Source organism: Cucurbita pepo, chromosome LG04 (genome assembly GCF_002806865.2).
Source record: "Cucurbita pepo subsp. pepo cultivar mu-cu-16 chromosome LG04, ASM280686v2, whole genome shotgun sequence".
Taxonomy (NCBI): Eukaryota; Viridiplantae; Streptophyta; class Magnoliopsida; order Cucurbitales; family Cucurbitaceae; genus Cucurbita; species Cucurbita pepo.
Genome location: NC_036641.1, coordinates 8,442,204 through 8,463,205, shown reverse-complemented (window position 1 = coordinate 8,463,205; position 21,002 = coordinate 8,442,204). Strand labels below are relative to the sequence as shown.

Genomic DNA, 21,002 nt, shown 5'->3' with positions numbered 1-21,002 from the left:
AATATAATAAAATAAAACAAAATATTATAAATAAATATAAATAATTATTTTTAATAAAATTATAGAGGGCTTGCTTTGCTTTGCTGGCCCTAGTGCCCCAAGATCAGATGACCGTTGTGTCTTAACTTTGGTTCAATCTCAGCCACACATAATATTTTAATGTATAATATAGTTTTTTTTTAATATTTTTATTTTTATTTTTAAATATATATATTTTTTAATTCAACGATATTTAGAAGATATTTGAATTATGAACTCGATGTATATATCAATTATTATTGAGTCAGACACCTGTACCTTTATTTAAGGATAGATTTGTGGGTTAGATTGGGTCGAGTTTTGAACTCAGCTAAATTATTCGAGTTGTCAAATAATAAACTCGACCCAACCTAACCCAACCATGCAAAGTTTTGAGTTTGTTCGGGTTATTTGAGTCGTTTATTCAAAATTTTGTTTTTAATAAAAAAAATATTAATCGGTAAAACCTCTATTTAATTAAAATTTGAATATATATTTTAAAAAATTGGAGAATAAATTATCAAAAATTAATTATGAAATTAAATATATATAAAAGTATATATATATATATATATATATATATATATATATATATATATNACCCTTTTATTTGTTGTATATATATTTTTTACAAAATATATATATACAAATATATATATATATATATATATATATATATAGCAATTCTAGAGTATAAATATTTTTTATATTCGAAATTAATCGATAAAAAAAAAAAACAAAAGGTTTTATCTTAAAATATAGTTTAATTAAAAAAAAATAATTACGGTAAAATTCAATGATTCAATTTAGTCGTATCCGCTGGATAGTTATATGTTGTAAGCCATTGTTGTTACATTTTGCTTGCATCACATATAACACCAATTTCAATATCTCAAATCTTACTTTCAACCCCTGTTTTCTAAAACTTTCTTCTTGAACCGGAGTCGGAAGCTCGAGTATACGTCGCTTGGCCGTAGGGATGCAAAAACGAATTGACTTAACTCACTTGTTGCTAGGAAGTGAGTGCGGCACAATCGCAAGTCTGCTGTCATCAAGAGTGCGATTGTGACAAGTTGTTGGTTCACAAATTTTTAATAGTAAAAAATACATTAAATATTAAATAAATAAATAAAATAAATAAAACAAATCAACTGGAATATAGTTCAAGGGATGAAAAGGTAAATAAAATAGAGAAATAAATAATTATATTTTGAATTATTAGAAATTTACAAAAATGACCCTGCAATTTGAAGTGTTCTTACACGGACACGCCTACGAATACAATGGACTTTTGCTCCAAATTCTTCACATTCTATCAACAAATATCTCTTTCGATTCACAGCGCTTCTCTCTCTCTCTCTCTCTCTCTCTCTCTCTGTGTTCATATGGGCAGGTCTTTAAGTTGCCTTCCCCACTGTTCCCCATATCCCAATCCTTCTTAAATCCTTGTTTCATTTTTCAATTTCCTCTTCAGATCATTGCTTGTATGCCTCTCAAATCCTCCACTTTTTCTGCTCTTCAATCCACCAACGCCCTCATGAATAATCCTTCTCTGTTTTTGTGATTTTCTTTTCGTTTTCTGCAGATTCACTTACTGTAATGCCTTCTTTCCATTGATTCGTATGGCCTTCGTTTCTTATCAGGTTTCTTTTATTTCTCTGCTTTTTCTTTGCTCTGAACTTCAATTTGTTTGTCGATCAACTCTTCTTATTGCTCTAATCTTGCTTTCTGTCTTTCCGATTCTGCTGGGTTTTGTTGGATCTTGTTTGTCTCTGTTGTTGCGGGGTTTTGTTGTTCTTATTCGCTTTGGTTATCGATTCTGATATTTGTTTGTTTTGTGAGAATCTTGTTGCTTCGAATTGGGGGTTTTCTTTTTTCTGATTGAGATTTGTTTATCTTTGTGGTTCTGTTCAAGAACTGAAGAGATTTTCAGAACTTTTTGGTTTCCCCCTTTGTAGTTCTTCTGAATGCTCTGACTGCTTGCTATGTCTTTTTTTACTTAGTTTTGCATTTGATTCAGCTATTTCTTCACTCTAGGGAGGTCATTTTTGTGTTCTGCTAGCTTACGTTACTCAACTTAAGTTCAAGAACTTTGTCCAAATTTCACAAGTAAAATAAACATCCTCTATGAACTTCGATTTTGCTTTCGACTAAACTACCATCGAACCCGAAAGTTTAAGTTTCTAGGTTAGAGTATACAGGGGGATTCAAACCTTAAAACTTTTGGAAGGTAAGTAGTTTCTTGACCGATCGAGCTATACTCATATCGACTCGGTTAGAACATATTTAACCTACAATTGGGAGGACATGGTATTGTAGGGATTTAAACTTAAGAGTGCACAACATTGTAGCTGAAATCTTAAGGTCATAGGTTAGAGTATATTTGATCTTGTATCGTGCCCTTAATGCTCGTCTACATGTAGACTTCGATATTAATTTGAATTTGAAGCCTAGCATGAGACTCATACTCTGATACAATGTTAAATCATTGTATATATATATTGTTTCATGTTTACGGTTCATGATTTATGACAGAAGAACTTATGATGAAGCCTTATAAATTTCATCTCAGTTCTAGAGAATTCAAGCATCTTTATTTTTGCGTTTATAAAGATGTGGTTTGGTTGATATATAACTATCATCCGGTTACGATGTTCGAGCTTGTTGCGTTTATTTACTAAATGAGTGTCGTATCGTAAGAGAATTGAAATTGTTTCCTATGTAAATGTTTTATGCTTGGCAGTGGCCATCTGTTGCGTGATTTTTTTCGTTCTTGGAGTTCTTAAAGAGGATGGGTAGAGGTCGAGGAAAGGGGAGGAAGTTGACCGTTACAAATCATGACGATGCTGGAAGTGGTGAGGAAGAGAAGATTCCTGCGCAAAAGCGAAGGGGAAGGCCACAAAAGCCATTGAAGGACGAGATCGACGAGGAAGAAGCTGAAAAGATAGAAGACGACGACATCGAGAACGTGAAAGGCAATGAAATTGTGAGCAAGGAGATGAAAAGCAGCAGCAGCCCAGCTGCAGCAACAGAGAATGGGAAAAGGAGGAGAAGAAGCTCACAAGTGAAAGAAAAGCTCGATCCAGTCAAAGACGAAAATGGAGACGGAACACGATCAAGCACCGATGAATCAACCAGATCGAATGGATTTCGCCACAACGGAAGCAGGAGAAAAAGCAAGCCCCGTCGAGCTGCTGAAGCAGGCGTTAACTGCAAGTGAAACAACTCTGAAAGAATCTGGTTTTTCAAGGTAGAAAATGAGGCATAGTGAGTGAGTGATCTTCCAGATTACACCATATTTTGTGTTCTCAATCTCTTCTTCTCTTCATATAACTATTTCCCATCATCATCATCATCATCATCATTCCTTTGTTATTTCTAAAAAAAAATGTTGAATTCAGGATTCACTCTGCTGGTTTTAATATTCTTTTCTTCTTCTTCTTCTGTTCTTCTCTTCTTTTCCATTACACCATGATCTAACTAAGAGTCAATATTCTTTAATGTCTTCATTTCTTCTTCATTTGATCTGTTATCACTGGTAAAAAAAGCTTCAATTCTGTTCAAATTAGGGTTCTTGAGAAGGGTTGAAGAACTGAAGCATGATGAGGGTGTTGAATAAAGTGAGGGTTGATGATGCTCAAAGGATGTGGTTTGGTTGCCTTTTCTATCTGAGATGTTCTTATGTCTGAGAATATAAACATTTTTCTTAATGTCTTCATGGTGGAAAAGTGATTTGTGTTTATTAAAATGTGAAATGGCCCTCCCAAACCTACGCGTGCAAGATACACTAAGCTACTCGGTTCTTCGTGAGGTGATGACGTGTGATATAAAAAAGGTTTACTTCATTCTTGAAATCTCAAGATTACCCATTTGGGTATTCGGGTTTTAAAATATTTATTACATCGTATTGTTGAATTGAAAAAATTGAGTGCTATCGTATACCTTTGTATTCTAGCTAAGTTCACGAGTTGGAAATAAGCAAACTCGAATAGTTGATATCTGCTATTGGGTAAACTATGCCTTTCAGGGTTTCGACTGATTCTACCATAGAGATCGACGATAGTGAATCGAAAGAATGGAGTGCTATCATATACCTTTGTATCGGCTAAATTCACGAGTTGGAGATAAACGAACTCGAATAGCTGACATTCGTTATATGGCAATCTATCGCCTTTCAGGGCCTCGACTGATTCTACCAAAAAGACCAACGCACAATAACTCCTTCCGTCGACCACCACTTATGACTTAAAAAAAAAGAAATTTTAGATACCAAAATAATAATAATTTTTGTAGAGTTGCTATTAATTATGGTGCCATCATTTAATCGGCTATAAAAGCCAAACGGCTTGGCTTTTGTCATAGAAAGCATTGCACGCAGCCCTAAGATAGAGTGCGGCTGGAAGCATTGTGTCATCATCGGTTAAAGGTTGGCGTGTTCGGGTTGTTTCAAGGGTTCGATAGTGAATTTCTTCTTTTAGCATATCAGGGGAGACCTATCTATTGATTCGACTAGACCTTAAACTAGAATTTTTTTTGCTTTTTCCGGCCCTTTGGCTAGTCCGTTTTGTCCGATCAAACCTTAATTGAACCTAACCATTGAGCCCTATCTCTATGCATGTTAGAGAAAGTTTAGCCTTTGGAGTTCGGAGTTAATTGCTAGTTGAGGATGAGATACCTAGTTTTGGTTTACACGTTAAACCCTTCGATTATTAGTTGTGGTTTTACTTCTAAGTTTGTGAGGTTAATTCTAAGCCAATTGTAAGATTTGGACTAAGGTTTGTTCGTGTAAGCCAATGGAGGGTTGTGTCGTTACTAAGACACTTTCTTATTTGGATGGCTAAGTTTTTTAACGATTAAATATGTGCGCATGTGGTTATCCTTTAATTGTATTTGCACGTTTGATATTTTTATATGAAATTGGGTAATTATCTGTCAAACGTATGTCTCAATTGTACGATTGGAGGCACAAGATGGTTGTCTTCATTTGGTCACCGGTGACCATAGGGCTGGTTGGTTTATGTGTCAATTTTCCAGACCACAGGCTCCTTGGTCATGTTTTGAGCACGGTCACAAATTAGTTGACGTATACATATCTAACTCAAACATAAGATTACTTATTAAATATTTTCAATACTCAATTCTTTCAAAATAGGTAAAATGTCTTTTTTACCCATTTGAACAAATCATCTCGTTCTTTACATTCTTTTACTCGTCTCAAATCCTTAATATATACGATATATTTAACCACATTTTGTTTTATTTTGTTTTATTTAAGAATTAAGCTATGAAATAGTTTAATTAATCATTTAATATTACTTTAATTTGAAATTAATTATTCAAATTAATTGTTGAATTAAATGAAGAAAGTCAAAATGTTGACTTCACTTAACTTTGAGGTGTCAAAATTTGGTTCAACCAAACTTGCATGCTTGCCAAATAAACTCCACAAATTTGAATGTCAACATTTGGTGATTTCAAATTTGCATGTACATGCAAATATGACTCTATAAATAGAGTGATTAAGGGACATGTAACTTATCACAAACTATACTAAATCCATCCTTCGTTTAGTCCCTCACCGAATTCCACAATCTCGTTCTAAGGCCGAAGAATAGTAGAGAAGACACTAGTAGTGGTTCGAAACCGATTCGTAAAGAAAAAGGAATCTGAACTACAAAAGGTTAGTACTCAAACCCCTTGAATTTTAATACTTATGAACATGCTAGTTATTTACTATAATTGATGTTCTAAAGACTGTCTAATATCCAAATTGCTTCTGCATGTGTTATATTAACTCTATTATATATATATATATATAAATATATTAGGGTTTTGTTTCTTAATTATTGTTTGGACTTGGTCAAAGGTCAATAATATAAATTAAATGAAATTGAGGACTTAAAGGCAAATTCCAAAATAGAAACAACCAGAAGAATTTCAAACTTTATAATAATTAAATATTAAAATACTAAAAATTTACTCAAGCTAGAAAAGGATTTCTTATTTTTCTTTCTAAAAGACAAAATTCGGAAATAATTTGTATTCGAGAAGTTTAGCAAAATCGGTGAAAGATTGGTGCCCCGCCACAGACAACCATATCTTTTAGATCAAAATATATCTCGGGTTGTGGAAAACTGACACCAAGTAAGAGACTTTTACGTCATTTTAGTGAATGATTCTATAGTTGTCCAATTAATATCAAACTTGATAAGCTTTCATCTTTGACATCTACAAACTTTATGGTCTTGTGGAACGTTCGTCTCGTGTCCAATTGACATGAAATTTGACAAGCTTTCATCTTTCACATGTACCGACTTAACTCGAGCTGCGTGTCAAACACCCTTCAAATGTAAACTACGGTTTAACCCGGTATTTTAAGTAATTACATTTTCTTAACCGGCACACAAAACCCATCTATAGACACAATAGGAGATATATTTATCCATTTAGGTAAAAAAAAAAAATTTTAAAAAATTAAAAAAATTAAAAAAAAAAAAAGGTTTCCCACTAAATTTAGACATCATCATCAGTGGGTTTGTCTGGTTTTTGTCGTTGTCGAAAGCAAAGAACAAAGACAAGGCTGTCAAAAGTGGAATCCTTCACATTTGATCATTGGTTCTTCTTCCCCGTTATAAAGCTGTCTTTTTTGTGGTGTGTTTTATGTGTAAAACAAAACCCTAGCCATGGGAAAACTCGTTCTTCTCGTTCTTCTCGTTCTTCGTGTTCTTGTTCTTGTTCGTGCTAGTGGAAACCCTAGCCATGGCGTTGAGTTCACCTTGAATAGAAGTTGTTTCCCACAAGGGTTCGTGTTTGGGACAGCTTCGTCCGCTTACCAAGTGAGTTTGAGCTAATGATTTGCTGGCATTGTTAGAGTGTTCGAGTTGTTTGTTTGTTTGTTTAATTTGTTTTTTGATTCTTAGTATGAAGGTGCTGCTAATACAGATGGTCGAGGACCGAGTATTTGGGATACGTTCACACATAAATACCCAGGTCTTGTTTTTCCTCGATAATTATTCAATGTAATCGTCATAATCTTATCCCGTTCTAACTTTAAATTTCTTTATTTTCGTTTAGAGGGTATGAAGTTTCATAGACTTGATAACACCTCCTTATAAGGCGAAACCCGTCATTCGTCGTCTCCTTCGAGTCACTTCCGTTTCATCGATTTTATCGATGTCTTCCTTTTCTTTAGAAAAAAAAATGAACATATGAAAATTTGAATTTTCCGACCTCTGTAAATAAAAAATAATTACAAAATTTAAAAAATTAATTTTTTTAGAATATATCTGTAACAAATATAAAAGTTAAAAAGTATTCATAAACTATATAGTTTTTGTATAGATCTCGACATGATATCAGTCAAAGTCAAAGTCAAAGAAATCTTATTTTCTAATATTCTACTTAATCTATATTATAATATAAGAGACGGATTCAAATTTGAAACATTATTTTATATATAAAATAAAACGTTTGAAATTAAGAATTATTATGAATTGTCCAAGTAGACCCATTTAAGTCAATACAAAAAAAACACGTGGGACCACTGAACTGATGTGACGTCGATCCTCTATAATTACATCTTTCTTCCTAAATCTGTGTCATATTGTCTCGATAAACTAGCTGAACTTATATGATGTGATGTGTATCCTTTCGTGTCATGCTCGATCCTTAATCCGGGTTCATATAGTCGATAATCACTAGGTTCAGATTGATCCAAGGCAATGAATTTGATGGGTCTTTGTAGGCCCTAGCTTATTTGACCCGTCATGGGTCAACCCATAACATTAGCCCCATCGACAGTCCAATTCCTATAGTAGTCGAATTAGTGCGTTCTTGATTTGAGTAATCTCTAGAAATGCACGTGGTGAGAATAGTTAACCATTCCATATCGTGCTCAGTCATCGATCACAACAATCAAGGTGCCTTAATTTAATAGACTCGAATTGATCTGAGCCGGTGCATTTAATGAACCCCGAGCCTATTTGACTAGTCTATAGTCAACCCATAAAAACTCTAACACGAGTCACTCGTTCTATTAAAAAAACATTAAACCGAAAAATTATTTTTTATTATATTATTAATTTTTTTATAGGTTACTAATCATTTTTCATAAATAATATATTAATACATATTGGGATTAATGGCAGGCAAAATTAAAGATGGGAGTAGTGGAGATATAGCCAATGATGCATACCATCGCTATAAGGTAAAGTGCACGTGACCATTAAAATATATATATATATATATTAATTAGCTAATTAATTAATTAATTAATTATGGTTTAACAGGAAGATGTAGGGATTATGAAGAAGATGAATTTAGATGCTTATAGATTTTCAATTTCTTGGTCTAGAATCCTCCCAAGTAAGTCTTTTTTTATAAAATAAATATTACTCGATTAGCGTTTTTTGACTCAATCCATACCTGATTTTGACCGTTTTATTCCGACAGAAGGAAAGCTGAGCGGAGGAGTAAACCATAAAGGAATTCAATACTACAACAACCTCATAAACGAGCTACTAGCTAAAGGTTCTCGGGTCATTCCACTGTTAGTAGCTTTCGAGATAACAAAAGTGATTCTAACCCATTATAGATATGAAATACAGGAATCGAGCCTTATATTACACTCTTCCATTGGGATCTTCCCCAAGCCTTAGAAGACGAATACGGAGGTTTCTTGAGTCCTCGTATTGTGTAAGTCATCATTTTTTTAAATTTTTTTTTAAAGAATGTAATGTTATTTAAATAATTATATCGAATGATTTGAACGTAACAGAGATGATTTTAAGGACTATGCTGAAGTTTGCTTCAAAGAGTTCGGAGATCGAGTGAAGCATTGGATCAGCTTGAACGAGCCGTGGTCTTACAGCATGGGCGGATATGCGTTGGGCATACTTGCCCCAAGTCGATGCTCGTGGTGGCAGAATTTGAGTTGCAGCGGCGGCGACGCTGCTACCGAGCCGTATCGGGTCGCTCACTATCAAATTCTTGCTCACGCCGCCGCCGTCGAGCTTTATCGGGAAAAATATCAGGTCTTATATTTTGTTATATATATATATATATATATATATAAATATTATATAAATATTTATAATTAAAATTATTTGCAGAAATCTCAGAAGGGTTTGATAGGAATAACGTTAGTGTCACACTGGTTTGTTCCTGTTTCAAATGCAAGAAAACAGCGCAAAGCTGCTTATAGAGCTCTTGATTTCATGCTTGGCTGGTAAGATTATTATTATTATTATTATTATTATTTTAAATAATTAAATTAATAAAAATATTTATAATCTTTCTAATTTGCTTTAAAATATTTTTTAAATTTAATAATACACTTATTTTTTTTTTAAATATAAAAAAGTAAAAATCTTATAGAAAACATTAATATTTGTTTAAAAAATAGCCTTAAACTTCCAAATTTTCATTAATGCCTTTTTAACTTTTAAAAAAAAAATTAAATAAAAATACTTTTAAATTTTTTTTTGAGGATATTAATGTTAAAAATTAAATTTATTTTTTTAATATATTTTTAAAATATAAGAATATTATTGAAATTAATTGGGAAATAAATTGCAAAAATCAGGGATATTTTAATTAATTTAATTTTTTTAGACTTTGATTGTTATTTTATTTGCATTTTATTTATTTATTTTTTTATTCTAAGGTTCCTCAAATGTTGAATATTTTCTTAATATATTGTTTTTATGAAAGTGAAATAAATAAATATTTAGAAAAGACAAATATTTGAGGTAATATGTTATAAAATTTGGTGATGGGGTTTCCCAATAATTTTGAATTTTGTTTTGTTTTATTTTATTTGTCATATTTTGTAATTTATAATTTAAAAAATATGACATGACTATTTGCAATAATTAATTTGACATTTGGGTTGTCATTATATATGTCACCCATTTATATACTATAATCATTTTGATTTGAATCATATATATATATATATGTATATATATTGTATGTATATATATATTGTATGTATATATATGTATGTATATATATGATATATATATGTATGTATATATTGTATATATATGATATATATATGTATATATATATATGTATGTATATATTGTATATATATGATATATATATATATACATATAAATCATTGACCGATTCTCGAAAAAACAAAAACCTCATAATAATATTATTATTAAGTTTGTTCTTGATATGCAGGTTCATGAATCCATTGACGTTTGGAGATTATCCAAAGAGCATGAAATCTCTCGTAGGGAAGAGACTCCCAAACTTCACAAAAGAACAATCCGAGTTAGTGAAAGGGTCGTTCGATTTTCTTGGATTCAACTACTACACTACCAATTACGCCCAATACACCCCACCCCCCAATGCTAATCGTGCAACCTACTTCTCCGATGCTCGTACCATTCTCTCAACCAAGCGCAACGGAGTTCCCATTGGCCCAATTGCCGCTTCCCCTTGGCTCGCAGTTTACCCTAGAGGCATTCACGATGCGCTTCTATATATAAAAGCAAAGTACAACAATCCCGTCATCTACATCACAGAAAACGGTACGTTAACGACGAGATTTTCATATAAGTTTTGCTTAAGATAAGAACTACATCCAAAATGCTTTTTTTTTTTTTTTTTTTGGAGTTGACGAGTTTAACAATGCCACTCTCTCCCTAAAGGAAGCACTTATAGACAACTTTAGAATCGATTACCATCGAGCTCATCTCTATTTCCTACACAAAGCCATCGAGTAAGCCTTTCTCAGCTCAAATCTCTCTCATTTTTCCCCGTTTATGTACTATCGCTAACAAAAATGGTGCAAATTTGTGAAGGGGTGGCTCGAGAGTCAAAGGGTATTTTGCTTGGTCGTTGTTGGATAACTTCGAATGGGCGGATGGCTATACAGTCAGATTTGGCATCAACTTTGTTGACTATAAAGATGGGATGAAAAGATACCCTAAAACGTCAGCTCACTGGTTCGAGACTTTCCTCAAACGTTAGAGCTGCTGACTATGGCTACTACTCTTTTAGTGAAGAAGATGAGCTATTAACCGCTCAAAAAGCTTTCTAATAATTTCATTCTTCAACATGCTCGATCAACAAAATATCGATGTTGATAAAATGGAGCTATGAAAAACTCGAACTACTACTCTTTTAGTGAAGAAGATGAGCTATTAACCGCTCAAAAAGCTTTCTAATAATTTCATTTTTCAACATGCTCGATCATCAAAATATCGATGTTGATAAAATGGAGCTCTGAAAAATTCGAAAGATGTGTCGAGACACTAAATATATATTTATATATCTAATTATTTAAAAAATTTAAGTTGGTTAACTATTTTATTTTATTTTTATCTAATTTATAAAAAAATATTAAAGAATTTTTTTAATAAATAATATAAATTGTAAAATAAAAGTAAAAAAAAAAAAAAAAAAAAAAACGTNTCATATTTATTTAGAACGTCAAAACAAATATTGAACTCAACATGGCGAAATGCAGGGCCGCCATTGCTGCTCTTAGGGGACTGTTCTTCAAGCTTCTTCAGTAAGTCCGGGCCTTTAGAAAAATGATACGATACGATTTCACCTCTAAGCTCTTCTTTTTGCTCGATTTCTGCAAATCAATCCACCAAATCAAACAAACCCATGCTCAACTGATCACTACTGGTCTTGTTCTACACCCAATTGCCACTAATAAACTCCTCAAACTTCTTTCCTTCTCAAGATTTGCTTCCATTTCTTATGCCCAAATGGTGTTCGATCATTTTCCCCAACCAGATCTCTTCCTCTACAACACCATCATCAAAGCCCACGCGATTTCAGCCACTTCCTCTGCAGATTCCTTCACGAGGTTTCGTTCTCTGATCCGCGATGGAAGGTTAGTGCCCAATCAGTATTCTTTTGCATTTGCCTTCAAGGGGTGTGGCAATGCTGTTGGGGTTTTGGAAGGGGAGCAAGTTCGTGTTCATGCTGTTAAACTTGGTTTGGAGAATAATTTGTTTGTGATGAATGCGTTGATTGGGATGTATGTGAATTTGGGGTTTGTTGGGTATGCTAGAAAGGTGTTTGATTGGAGCACAATTAGAGATATGTACTCGTGGAATATCATGCTTAGTGGGTATGCGAAATTGGGGAAAATGGATGATGCTCGGGAACTGTTTGATGAAATGCCTGAAAGAGATGTTGTGTCGTGGACAACAATGATTGCTGGATGTGTCCAGGTAATTTGATAAAAACACAACTGCATTCAGTTTTTTTTTAGCTTTTTAATTAAAAGGATAAGTTATAAGTTCTGTCTTTTCACTTCGGATTTCTGTCTTGACCAATTGAGATATGTTCATATTGGAGTTTGTGGCTGTAAATTAGTCGTGAAACTAGATAAAATACAACCACAGTGTAGGAACTTGATGGTCACAATGTTTGGGATTTTAGCAAACCATTAACGCTCTATGATTTTAATTACTTCTTGGCACAGTAATACTATGCTCCTACGGTATACGCTATGCCATAATGAGAAGCCATTTTTACTGTCTTTGCGGACAGAAGCATGTTTCTGTCTGGTTTCCTCAAACATGCCTCTGCGGGGAAATCAAATGGTAAGCAATTACTCAGTGTAATATGAGTTGGGTTTAGTTCTAGCAGGGATATTTATGCTTCATAAAGGCTGAAATATGATCTTCATCCGTAGGTTGGTCATTTCATGGAGGCTTTGGATATCTTCCACAAGATGCTGCAAAAAGGGGTGAACCCAAATGAGTACACACTGGCCAGTGCCCTTGCAGCCTGTGCTAATCTTGTGGCGTTGGACCAAGGAAGATGGATGCATGTCTATATTCGAAAGAATGAGATACCGTTGAATGATCGGTTGCTAGCCGGACTCATTGACATGTATGTAAAATGTGGAGAGTTAGAGTTTGCCTCGAAGCTTTTCAACAGTGAACGGATGTCGATTCGGAAGGTTTGGCCTTGGAATGCCATGATTGGTGGGTTTGCAATGCATGGGAAATCTAAGGAAGCAATTGAGGTTTTTGAACAAATGAAGGTAGAAAAAGTTTCTCCCAACAAAGTTACATTTGTTGCTTTGTTAAATGCTTGCAGTCATGGCAATAGAGTTGAAGAAGGAAGACGCTATTTTAAATCAATGGCTGGTCGCTATGGAGTCGAGCCTGAGTTAGAGCATTATGGATGCATGGTGGATCTACTGGGACGTTCGGGACGCTTGAAGGAAGCCGAAGAGATCATATCAAGTATGCCTATGACACCAGATGTAGCTATCTGGGGCGCATTGCTTAGTGCTTGCAAAACCCATAAGGATATTGAAATGGGAGAGAGAATTGGGAAAATTGTTAGAGAGCTGGATTCTGACCATCTGGGTTGCCATGTTTTATTAGCAAATATGTATTCCTTGACTGGGAATTGGAATGAAGCCAGGACATTAAGGGAGAAGATTGCAGTAAGTGGGAAAAAGAAGACTCCTGGTTGCAGCTCCATCGAGTTGAACGGGACGTTCCATCAATTTCTCGTAGGTGATCGGTCCCATCCTCAAACTAAAGAGCTGTATATGTTCTTGGATGAGATGACCACCAAGTTGAAGATGGCTGGTTACATCCCTGAATCCGGAGAAGTTTTGCTGGATATCGATGACAATGAGGACAGAGAAACAGCTCTGTTGAAGCACAGTGAGAAGTTGGCTATTGCCTTTGGGTTGATGAACACCGCACCTAAAACTCCAATTCGCATTGTGAAGAACTTGAGAGTATGTGGAGATTGTCATCTAGCTATAAAGTTCATTTCCAAGGTATACGATAGGGAGATTGTTGTAAGGGACAGAATTAGATATCACCACTTTAAAGATGGAGCTTGTTCGTGCAACGATTACTGGTAGCGTTTGTTGTTTATCTGCTAATCTGCATAGCTACACCTTCAAACTCTGGTGATCTGGACTGTTTTCCTCTCGACGATGAAGCTTATCCCCCATCGTCTCACTGGTCGACCTTAACCCCGATTATTTTGAGATCTTATTTAGTATTCAGAATTTGTCTCGATTTAGAACCACTCTCGCGGCCCACACCAAAACCGTGCTTTACCCCTAGATGTCCAGTCAACTGCTGCCATTTCCCTCTTTCTTGGGGATCAAACTCCAGGGAAAGCCTTCATCGTTCAGGTACATAAACTCTCAACTTCATTGCCAATATTTGAATAGAAAGTCATTTTTCATATTTGTTCATGTGAATTAGCTTAGCATTTAAAGGATCAAGCATAGTTAGCAGATTTCTGCTACCTCTTTGAGATCACATGATAAGATTTTTCAGTATTCATCATCGCTTCATCCTGTTGCCTTCTCTTCTCTTGCTGCGAATTTCATCTTTTTTTCATGGCTGTACAAGTTGTTGAGGGAGCTTGAATGTAACGCCCGCTCATCGGGAAGCCCGTTTCACTGTCGTTATTGTTTTATGTTTAAACCACCATCATTAAGTTTCAAAATAAGACAAAACTAGATGAGTATAGCTGACAACTTCAAAATCATTCTAGTATATCTTACGTCTTACATGCAATAGGTTGTTCATAGTTTATGTTTAAACCACCTCTGATGACTCTGTTTATGCTTATTACAAATTTTGGACTCGTATGTATGACTCGCTCTTGATTAAATACGACATGTCTACTAAACTCTCTGAAGAAGCACACAACTCGACATCTTCTTATTCTACCATTAATATCTCAAGTCTAAGACAATGCATCAAACAAATCCCTTCATATCCACCGCCTGAAAACATTTAAGGTATTATATCCTACGAAAAGGTTGAGTTCAAATCTTCCCTTGGTCTCTACTCCTCCCTCATCCTATTTAAATAGAATTATGACAAAACGTTTTTTTTTATGAAAGAACTTGATCAACCTGTTCTCTTACAGTTGTGAACGTATGGACTAGTTTGCATGCAATTCGACCATCATTATGGCACAAATCGAATGGTATTCACTAGCGCCTCACCCTATGGTTGAAAGGAAGTATTCCTTTTACTCCATCCACTTTTCTACTTTTACGCAATTGTGATAAAGGTGATAAATTGTACCTTCGTTGTTGAGTTTTATCACATAATAAGTTTGGGTTGTTTAGTAAAGTTCATTTTAAGAAATTGAGACCATTCCTAATTCCATTACTCTTATTACTCTTATTGTAATTGTTTTATAAGCTTTTTACTAAAAGAAGATCATGATTAGTGCTTTTCGTGTCTTAAAAGTTAAATAGACAATGTGGTCATGTTGTGCAGGGATGTTGGGCTATTAGGTGCTAAATTCGTATTCCAAGTCTCTGACTCAAATATTGAATTAAATTATTTGTTATGACTGTGCTTGACCATCTATTCCCTCAAAGGTTTAATTCTCCACTTTCGCATTTATTTATTGCAATGAAGTTATTATTGTTCAAAAGGGATAGTCGCCAAATTAAAATGAAATTTGAAAGTCAATTACTAATTTAACCTCATCAAATCACATTTTAAATTCACAAATTAATGTTTATATATTCTTAAAAAACACAAACACCCACTAAATGTGAAAATTATTTTCTTATTTTCATTACATGTTATTATTACTATAAAATGATTAGATCATGTAATGCAGTACACCTGGAATTCATTCATGGCACTAAATAATTTACCGGTCTGAGTGTGACGTGTTCTACTTTTTTTTCTTTTTTATTTATTTTTACCATAAAACCAATTTTAAGTTTTATAATTTTTTTTTTTTTTTTTATTTTTTTTGTTCTTCCCAATGTGATTGTTGATTTGATGAAAAAGCTTGAGAATTTGGGTTCTTCGAGAGTTAAAAGAAAATGAAGAGAAAAAAAAAAAACAAGTTGGCAACTTAATCGCAGCTCCTTGACCATTCATCCATATCTGGCTGCGTAGAATCTCTCTCTCGCTCCTCCCTTTTTCGTTCATTTGATCTATTTACTTCTTTTTGTTCTAAAACCCCTTTTCGTTTTGTTCTTCCCCACTCCCCTTTTCTCTCTCAATTTGCATCCGATTTCCAGTAATTCTGTACCCTTTTCATCTTTAATCCCTCTTTTTCACGTCTTATTCCATTTCTTTTGCGCCCATCTGCTCGTTCTCGCCTTCTTTCCAGCATTCAAGGGCTTATGAGACCCTATTGTTCTCGTTAATCCATTTTCGCTTTCTGGGGTTTCGATTTCTATGTCTGTTCATCCTTAGGTTTCGCTATTGGACTCGATATTTGGTAAGATTTTGAACTTTCCCACTTGCCCTGTGATTCAATCGGTTTGTTTTCCTGTTTCTTTCCTGAGTATGTTGAGAATCTGTTGGATTTTTTTATCTGGGTCGTGTTGATTTGGCTGTAATTTGATGGAAATTCTAATCTGCTGATTGTTGAGATTTGGGAAGTTCTTGTTTCGCGATTTTTGTTTTTCATCTTTGTAATAGTTTAATCTTTTGAGGCTGCTGGAGATATCGATTGATGTGATTAAAGGGTCTTTCTGATTGATGGACGTTTGATTCTGCTAATTGAGATGCGTTTACAGATTGAAATTTTGTAGGAGAATGCTTATTGAATCGATATAGCCAATAAAATTCTGAGTTTGTTGCGTTCTTTCTGTGATCTCTTACTAGCAGTAAAACAGATATCTGATCTTAAATGGAGAATCTTATGATGGTTGATGATGCGTTGGGAGATTGTTCGGATATGGAAGTTGATGATATAAGGTGTGACAATATTGCAGAGAAAGATGTTAGTGATGAAGAAATCGAACCCGAGGATTTGGAGAAGCGTATGTGGAAGGATAGGATCAAGCTTAAAAGGATTAAGGAACGACAGAAGATTGCGGCACAACAGGCTGCGGAGAAGCAGAAGCCAAAGCATACGTCTGACCAGGCGAGGAGGAAGAAGATGTCTAGAGCTCAAGATGGGATTCTCAAGTACATGTTAAAACTTATGGAAGTATGTAAAGCTCGGGGATTCGTATATGGCATTATTCCAGAAAAGGGGAAACCGGTTAGCGGTGCTTCTGATAACATTCGAGCGTGGTGGAAAGAAAAGGTTAAATTTGATAAGAACGGACCGGCGGCTATAGCCAAGTATGAAGCAGAATGTCTTGCTAAGGGAGAGACAGATGGAAATGGAAATAGGAATTCACAGAGCGTTCTTCAAGATCTTCAGGATGCGACACTCGGGTCTCTTTTGTCTTCGTTGATGCAACATTGTGATCCCCCTCAACGGAAGTACCCTTTAGAAAAAGGGGTCCCTCCACCTTGGTGGCCCTCTGGAAATGAAGCTTGGTGGGAAAAACTCGGGCTATCCCATGGCGTTAGTCCTCCTTATAAGAAGCCACATGATTTGAAGAAGATGTGGAAGGTCGGGGTCTTAACGGCTGTGATAAAACATATGTCTCCTGATATTGCAAAGATAAGGAGGCATGTACGTCAGTCGAAGTGCTTACAAGACAAGATGACAGCAAAGGAGAGTGCAATATGGTTGGGAGTTTTAAGCCGAGAGGAATCTCTAATTCGACAACCGAGCAGCGATAATGGGGCATCTGAAATTACAGAGACACCGGTCGGTGGTCGTGGTGGAAAGCAAGCTGCCATTAGCAGTGACAGTGACTATGATGTTGATCTTGCAGATGATGGTGGGTCAGTTTCTCGTAAAGATGACAGGAGAAATCGATTGGTGGATGCCGAGCCATCCAGTAATCTACGCAACAATGCTCCTCAACCTGCTCAAGTAAAGGAGCAAGGTGAACAGCATCGGAGAAAAAGACATCGTGGTGGCAGGTCAAAACCTGCCGATGAAACACTGAACGAGGAAGAATTAAACGTCGAGCCAAGAAATACTCATCTAGATATAAATCATTCTGATGTACCATTAGGTAGACATGAAATTCCAGGAAACCTACCAGAAAAGGATACTGTCACAGCTTTGAGGCCACTGGAGAAAGATATGGATGTCCGATCAGACGTACCAGCTCCCCAGTTCGACATGTTCTCCACGAGTGCCACGGATAATATCAACATAATTTCCACTCAGAGCATGTATGTTGATGGAAGGCCTTTGTTGTATCCCGTTATGCAGAATGTCGATGTGCAACAGGAAAACGCTTACGATATCTATAATCCACCAGTGGAATATACTTCCAACTATGATGTACAGCATTCTCAATTTGTTAACGAGCCTCAATTGAGATCGGAGGAAGGAGCACACGTGCCAACACAAAATAGAAACGACGAGACGATTGGAGGAGATTTCAACTATATAAAAGAAACGTTCGACAACAAACAAGATAGGCCTGTTGATTCACAGTTTGGATCACCAATCAATAGTCTCTCATTAGATTATGGAGCATTTAACAGTCCGTTCCATCTTGGAATCGACGTTTCAAGCTCGTTCGATGACTTCTTGGTTGACGATGATTTGATCCAATACTTCGGAGCTTAGGTTTGCTAATTCTGTATATTCTGAGCCTTGGATTCTACAAAATGCTTCCTTGTAATGTGCCATTCCTCCTGTTGTAGTTTGCTTTTGTCTGAACTAATTCTATACTGATGCTTCAATTCTAATAAAGTTTCTATGCCAGGGATTGACTGCAAGAACGCAGCTCATCGACGTCTACGCTCGACAGGGTTCTTTTACCCGATCAGCTGAGAAACGTTCCTGTTTGGTCTTATCTAATGCCATCAGGACTGTAGGTCATATGATTTTGCAAGTAAAATGACTACTTTCTATGCATAACGTTCGTTTTTTTCGGTATTTTGGTCGATTTGCAGGAGAATTCATGGCATTATTCTCATGTTCTGGTAGATCATATGTTAAAAACAGCATCATTGTCTTATACTGATTAGCATCTCTGGTTGTTCAATTCTCTAAAGCCTTTTTGTATGATCCATTTGTCAATCTTTCGTATATCCTTTCATAACGGATCCAGCTCTTGAACTCTTCTAGTCTCGTCCGAGTTTCACCCGAATGCATTTCCTTTCGTAACGGATTAGAAAAACGTCTAGTTTTCTCTGTTTTAGTCAATGGTCTCTTTATTCACCTAACTACTTTTCCATCTCTATTTCATCAAGAGAGTATGCAAGGGATTCGCGTTTTCTTGATCAGGCAGACGAATTACGGTTGTGCATCTAAAAGTTCGTATTAGACATTTTGATTGAGAAAGAGAATCGAGGTGATTATTGATGAGAATATGACTGTCAAAGGTGTGTGCAGTTGAACCAAAGCAACTGCCAGGGTCGGGGTCGGGGTCGGGGTCGGTGTCGGTGTCAGGGCCGGAGATGATTTCATATCATTTGCACCTGGTAACATCTATCATCTCCCTTACTTCTAAACTGTCAATATAGCAAAGTTACTAGCTAGTTTCGATCCGGTTTAGGTGTTATCTCTAGATCATATGTTTCGTCACATAAACGCTTTTCTTGGTTCTTCTCTCCCGCCTTGTTCGAAAAATAGGGAAGAAATCAGCAGAGGAATCCATCTTCTGTGGAATCTGATGAAAGTGATAACTACATGGTTAGACCATTTATAGAATCAAATTTCATGAATGTCTAGAGCTATGATGAATCACACAACCATCCCTCCCATTCTAGTGATCTTCATAGATAGATGACTAAAACTAATGTTTATATGAATATGGATATATATTTGCAAATGACTAAACATTTCGAGTTTATATGGGTTATGAGTAGAAGGTTTGAATCTTCGTTCGACGCTTAATCTTTCTTGTGGAATTCTCTTTTCAAATTAGGGTATAAAGGAGAGAAACTTGAATAGATTGTCGAATCAAAATTGATTGACCTAATAAGTACTGACTCAACCAGTATCGAGCGAATCGACTATCTTTTTGAAACCCATTTGATCATAATGTTCTGTGCAAATTTATTGTGTTTGTTATAGAGACAAAGACGAAGATTCCAATATTTTAGTTAAAGTTACATATGTTATATCTGTTGAACTATGCTCATATTGGTTGAGATCTCGAGATTATTGGACGTCTGAATTTTCTTTTCGTTAGATATTAACTATACTATTTGCTCAATTTATATTAATATAGAAACTATATCTTCATTTGTGACATTATAAAAATTAGCAACTATCCAAATAAATTTCTAATTTCTTTTATTTTAATAATCTAAGTCAAATGATTTTTTTTATTTTTGATATTTACCTTAAACAAATGTTAGCTAATTAGAAAATAATATATTTTAAAGGTCAAAATATCATTTGGGTGTTGACTTTAAACAAATTTATTCAATAGAGTTTGACTAAAATTCGGAGGAGTTTTGTTTTGAAAATTTTAAAAATATATATTATCATTTATTTTTAGTGAATTTAAAATACACGTATGAAAAAAAAAATTGTGGAAATTATTAAAAATAAAATCTATTTAAATTTTAAGCTAAAAAAATATTTGAAATTTTAGAACACAAATAAAATGCAAATAAAATTTATTTATTTTTCTATTTGTTTCTTCTGATTTTAACTTTAAACTTCATTTTATGTTATAAGTTATATTTTTTTTTATTTTACCATTGGATTGAGTTGGAGAAATCTTTTGGATCAACCCGAAAGTTTGAGTTGGTTGGGTTGGTGACTCGAACAACTCAAATGGAGCTCAACCGATCCAACACTCTATTTTCAAGTTAGTCGGGACCTAACAAAAAAAAAATGTCAATCTACCACCGACCCAAAATTTTCCATTTTCCAAAAATTCAACCCAAATTAAATAGAAAAAAATCCAATCCAACCTAACTTTTATATTTTGAATTAGACGGTCTAGATTGATCGGATTCTAGAGTTATATGAACACCTCCAAATTTTTTGATATATGGTTAATTGCATTCTTATTTAGGTAATAAATAATATAAGGACAAAATGCAATTATTTAAGTATAGCATATGATTTTTTTATTGATATTAAAGATAGTGACTATATTCCTAATTAAATTTTGAATTTTAAAGAAAATAGAAATATGGTCAATTATTGTTTTT

At 34.7% G+C, this 21,002-nt stretch overlaps 4 protein-coding genes across 13 annotated transcripts; all 4 read left to right on the top strand.

Annotated features, from left to right (window-relative positions):
- The first annotated feature begins 1,323 nt into the window (after positions 1–1,323).
- LOC111793344 lies at positions 1,324–3,728 on the top strand. Of its 3 annotated transcripts, none has more exons than XR_002814928.1 (3): positions 1,324–1,661; positions 2,762–3,268; positions 3,588–3,728. XR_002814928.1 is itself a non-coding variant. In XM_023675187.1 (3 exons), exon 3 carries the CDS (start codon positions 2,810–2,812, stop codon positions 3,236–3,238), a length of 429 nt encoding a protein of 142 aa, XP_023530955.1. In that variant the 5' UTR covers positions 1,325–1,502; positions 1,604–1,661; positions 2,762–2,809; the 3' UTR covers positions 3,239–3,416. The 3 variants fall into 3 exon arrangements, 2 of the variants coding, with proteins under 2 accessions (XP_023530955.1, XP_023530954.1); XM_023675187.1 differs by lacking the exon at positions 3,588–3,728 and having other exon boundaries at positions 1,325–1,502; positions 1,604–1,661; positions 2,762–3,416; XM_023675186.1 differs by lacking the exon at positions 3,588–3,728 and having other exon boundaries at positions 1,325–1,661; positions 2,762–3,416.
- Positions 3,729–5,573: 1,845 nt separating this feature from the next.
- On the top strand, positions 5,574–11,217 carry LOC111793343 (beta-glucosidase 12-like). Of its 2 annotated transcripts, XM_023675185.1 has the most exons (12): positions 5,574–5,698; positions 6,700–6,854; positions 6,939–7,008; positions 8,166–8,224; positions 8,307–8,382; positions 8,470–8,547; positions 8,625–8,712; positions 8,795–9,050; positions 9,129–9,244; positions 10,210–10,562; positions 10,645–10,753; positions 10,836–11,217. In XM_023675185.1, the coding sequence occupies exons 2-12, from the start codon at positions 6,702–6,704 to the stop codon at positions 11,002–11,004; spliced, it is 1,527 nt and encodes a 508-aa protein (XP_023530953.1). In that variant the 5' UTR covers positions 5,574–5,698; positions 6,700–6,701; the 3' UTR covers positions 11,005–11,217. The 2 variants fall into 2 exon arrangements, with proteins under 2 accessions (XP_023530953.1, XP_023530952.1); XM_023675184.1 differs by lacking the exon at positions 5,574–5,698 and having other exon boundaries at positions 5,886–6,854.
- Positions 11,218–11,471: 254 nt separating this feature from the next.
- On the top strand, positions 11,472–15,370 carry LOC111792359 (pentatricopeptide repeat-containing protein At3g62890-like). Of its 4 annotated transcripts, none has more exons than XR_002814784.1 (3): positions 11,472–12,224; positions 12,692–15,063; positions 15,276–15,370. XR_002814784.1 is itself a non-coding variant. In XM_023673765.1 (2 exons), the coding sequence occupies exons 1-2, from the start codon at positions 11,571–11,573 to the stop codon at positions 13,886–13,888; spliced, it is 1,851 nt and encodes a 616-aa protein (XP_023529533.1). In that variant the 5' UTR covers positions 11,472–11,570; the 3' UTR covers positions 13,889–15,178. The 4 variants fall into 4 exon arrangements, 1 of the variants encoding a protein (XP_023529533.1); XR_002814785.1 differs by lacking the exon at positions 15,276–15,370 and having other exon boundaries at positions 12,692–14,785; positions 14,917–15,177; XR_002814786.1 differs by lacking the exon at positions 15,276–15,370 and having other exon boundaries at positions 12,692–14,167; positions 14,684–15,175.
- A 423-nt stretch (positions 15,371–15,793) lies between these two features.
- Positions 15,794–18,899, top strand: LOC111793255 (ETHYLENE INSENSITIVE 3-like 3 protein). 4 transcript variants are annotated; one of them, XM_023675053.1, is made up of 3 exons: positions 15,794–16,242; positions 16,632–18,453; positions 18,593–18,899. In XM_023675053.1, the coding sequence occupies exon 2, from the start codon at positions 16,657–16,659 to the stop codon at positions 18,451–18,453; it is 1,797 nt and encodes a 598-aa protein (XP_023530821.1). In that variant the 5' UTR covers positions 15,794–16,242; positions 16,632–16,656; the 3' UTR covers positions 18,593–18,899. The 4 variants fall into 4 exon arrangements, with proteins under 4 accessions (XP_023530821.1, XP_023530819.1, XP_023530818.1 ...); XM_023675051.1 differs by having other exon boundaries at positions 15,795–16,242; positions 16,635–18,504; XM_023675050.1 differs by having other exon boundaries at positions 15,795–16,242; positions 16,632–18,504.
- Positions 18,900–21,002: the final 2,103 nt, after the last annotated feature.

Bases quoted from the DNA above. Each gene is read 5' to 3' on its own strand.
- LOC111793343 (XM_023675185.1), top strand. From the start codon at position 6,702: ATGGGAAAACTCGTTCTTCTCGTTCTTCTCGTTCTTCGTGTTCTTGTT. The intron at 6,855-6,938 runs GTGAGTTTGAGC...TTTGATTCTTAG, and splicing joins CAGCTTCGTCCGCTTACCAA to TATGAAGGTGCTGCTAATAC. The intron at 9,245-10,209 runs GTAAGATTATTA...CTTGATATGCAG, and splicing joins CTTGATTTCATGCTTGGCTG to GTTCATGAATCCATTGACGT.
- LOC111792359 (XM_023673765.1), top strand. From the start codon at position 11,571: ATGATACGATACGATTTCACCTCTAAGCTCTTCTTTTTGCTCGATTTC. The intron at 12,225-12,691 runs GTAATTTGATAA...CTTCATCCGTAG, and splicing joins TGATTGCTGGATGTGTCCAG to GTTGGTCATTTCATGGAGGC.
- LOC111793255 (XM_023675053.1), top strand. From the start codon at position 16,657: ATGGAGAATCTTATGATGGTTGATGATGCGTTGGGAGATTGTTCGGAT.
- LOC111793344 (XM_023675187.1), top strand. From the start codon at position 2,810: ATGGGTAGAGGTCGAGGAAAGGGGAGGAAGTTGACCGTTACAAATCAT.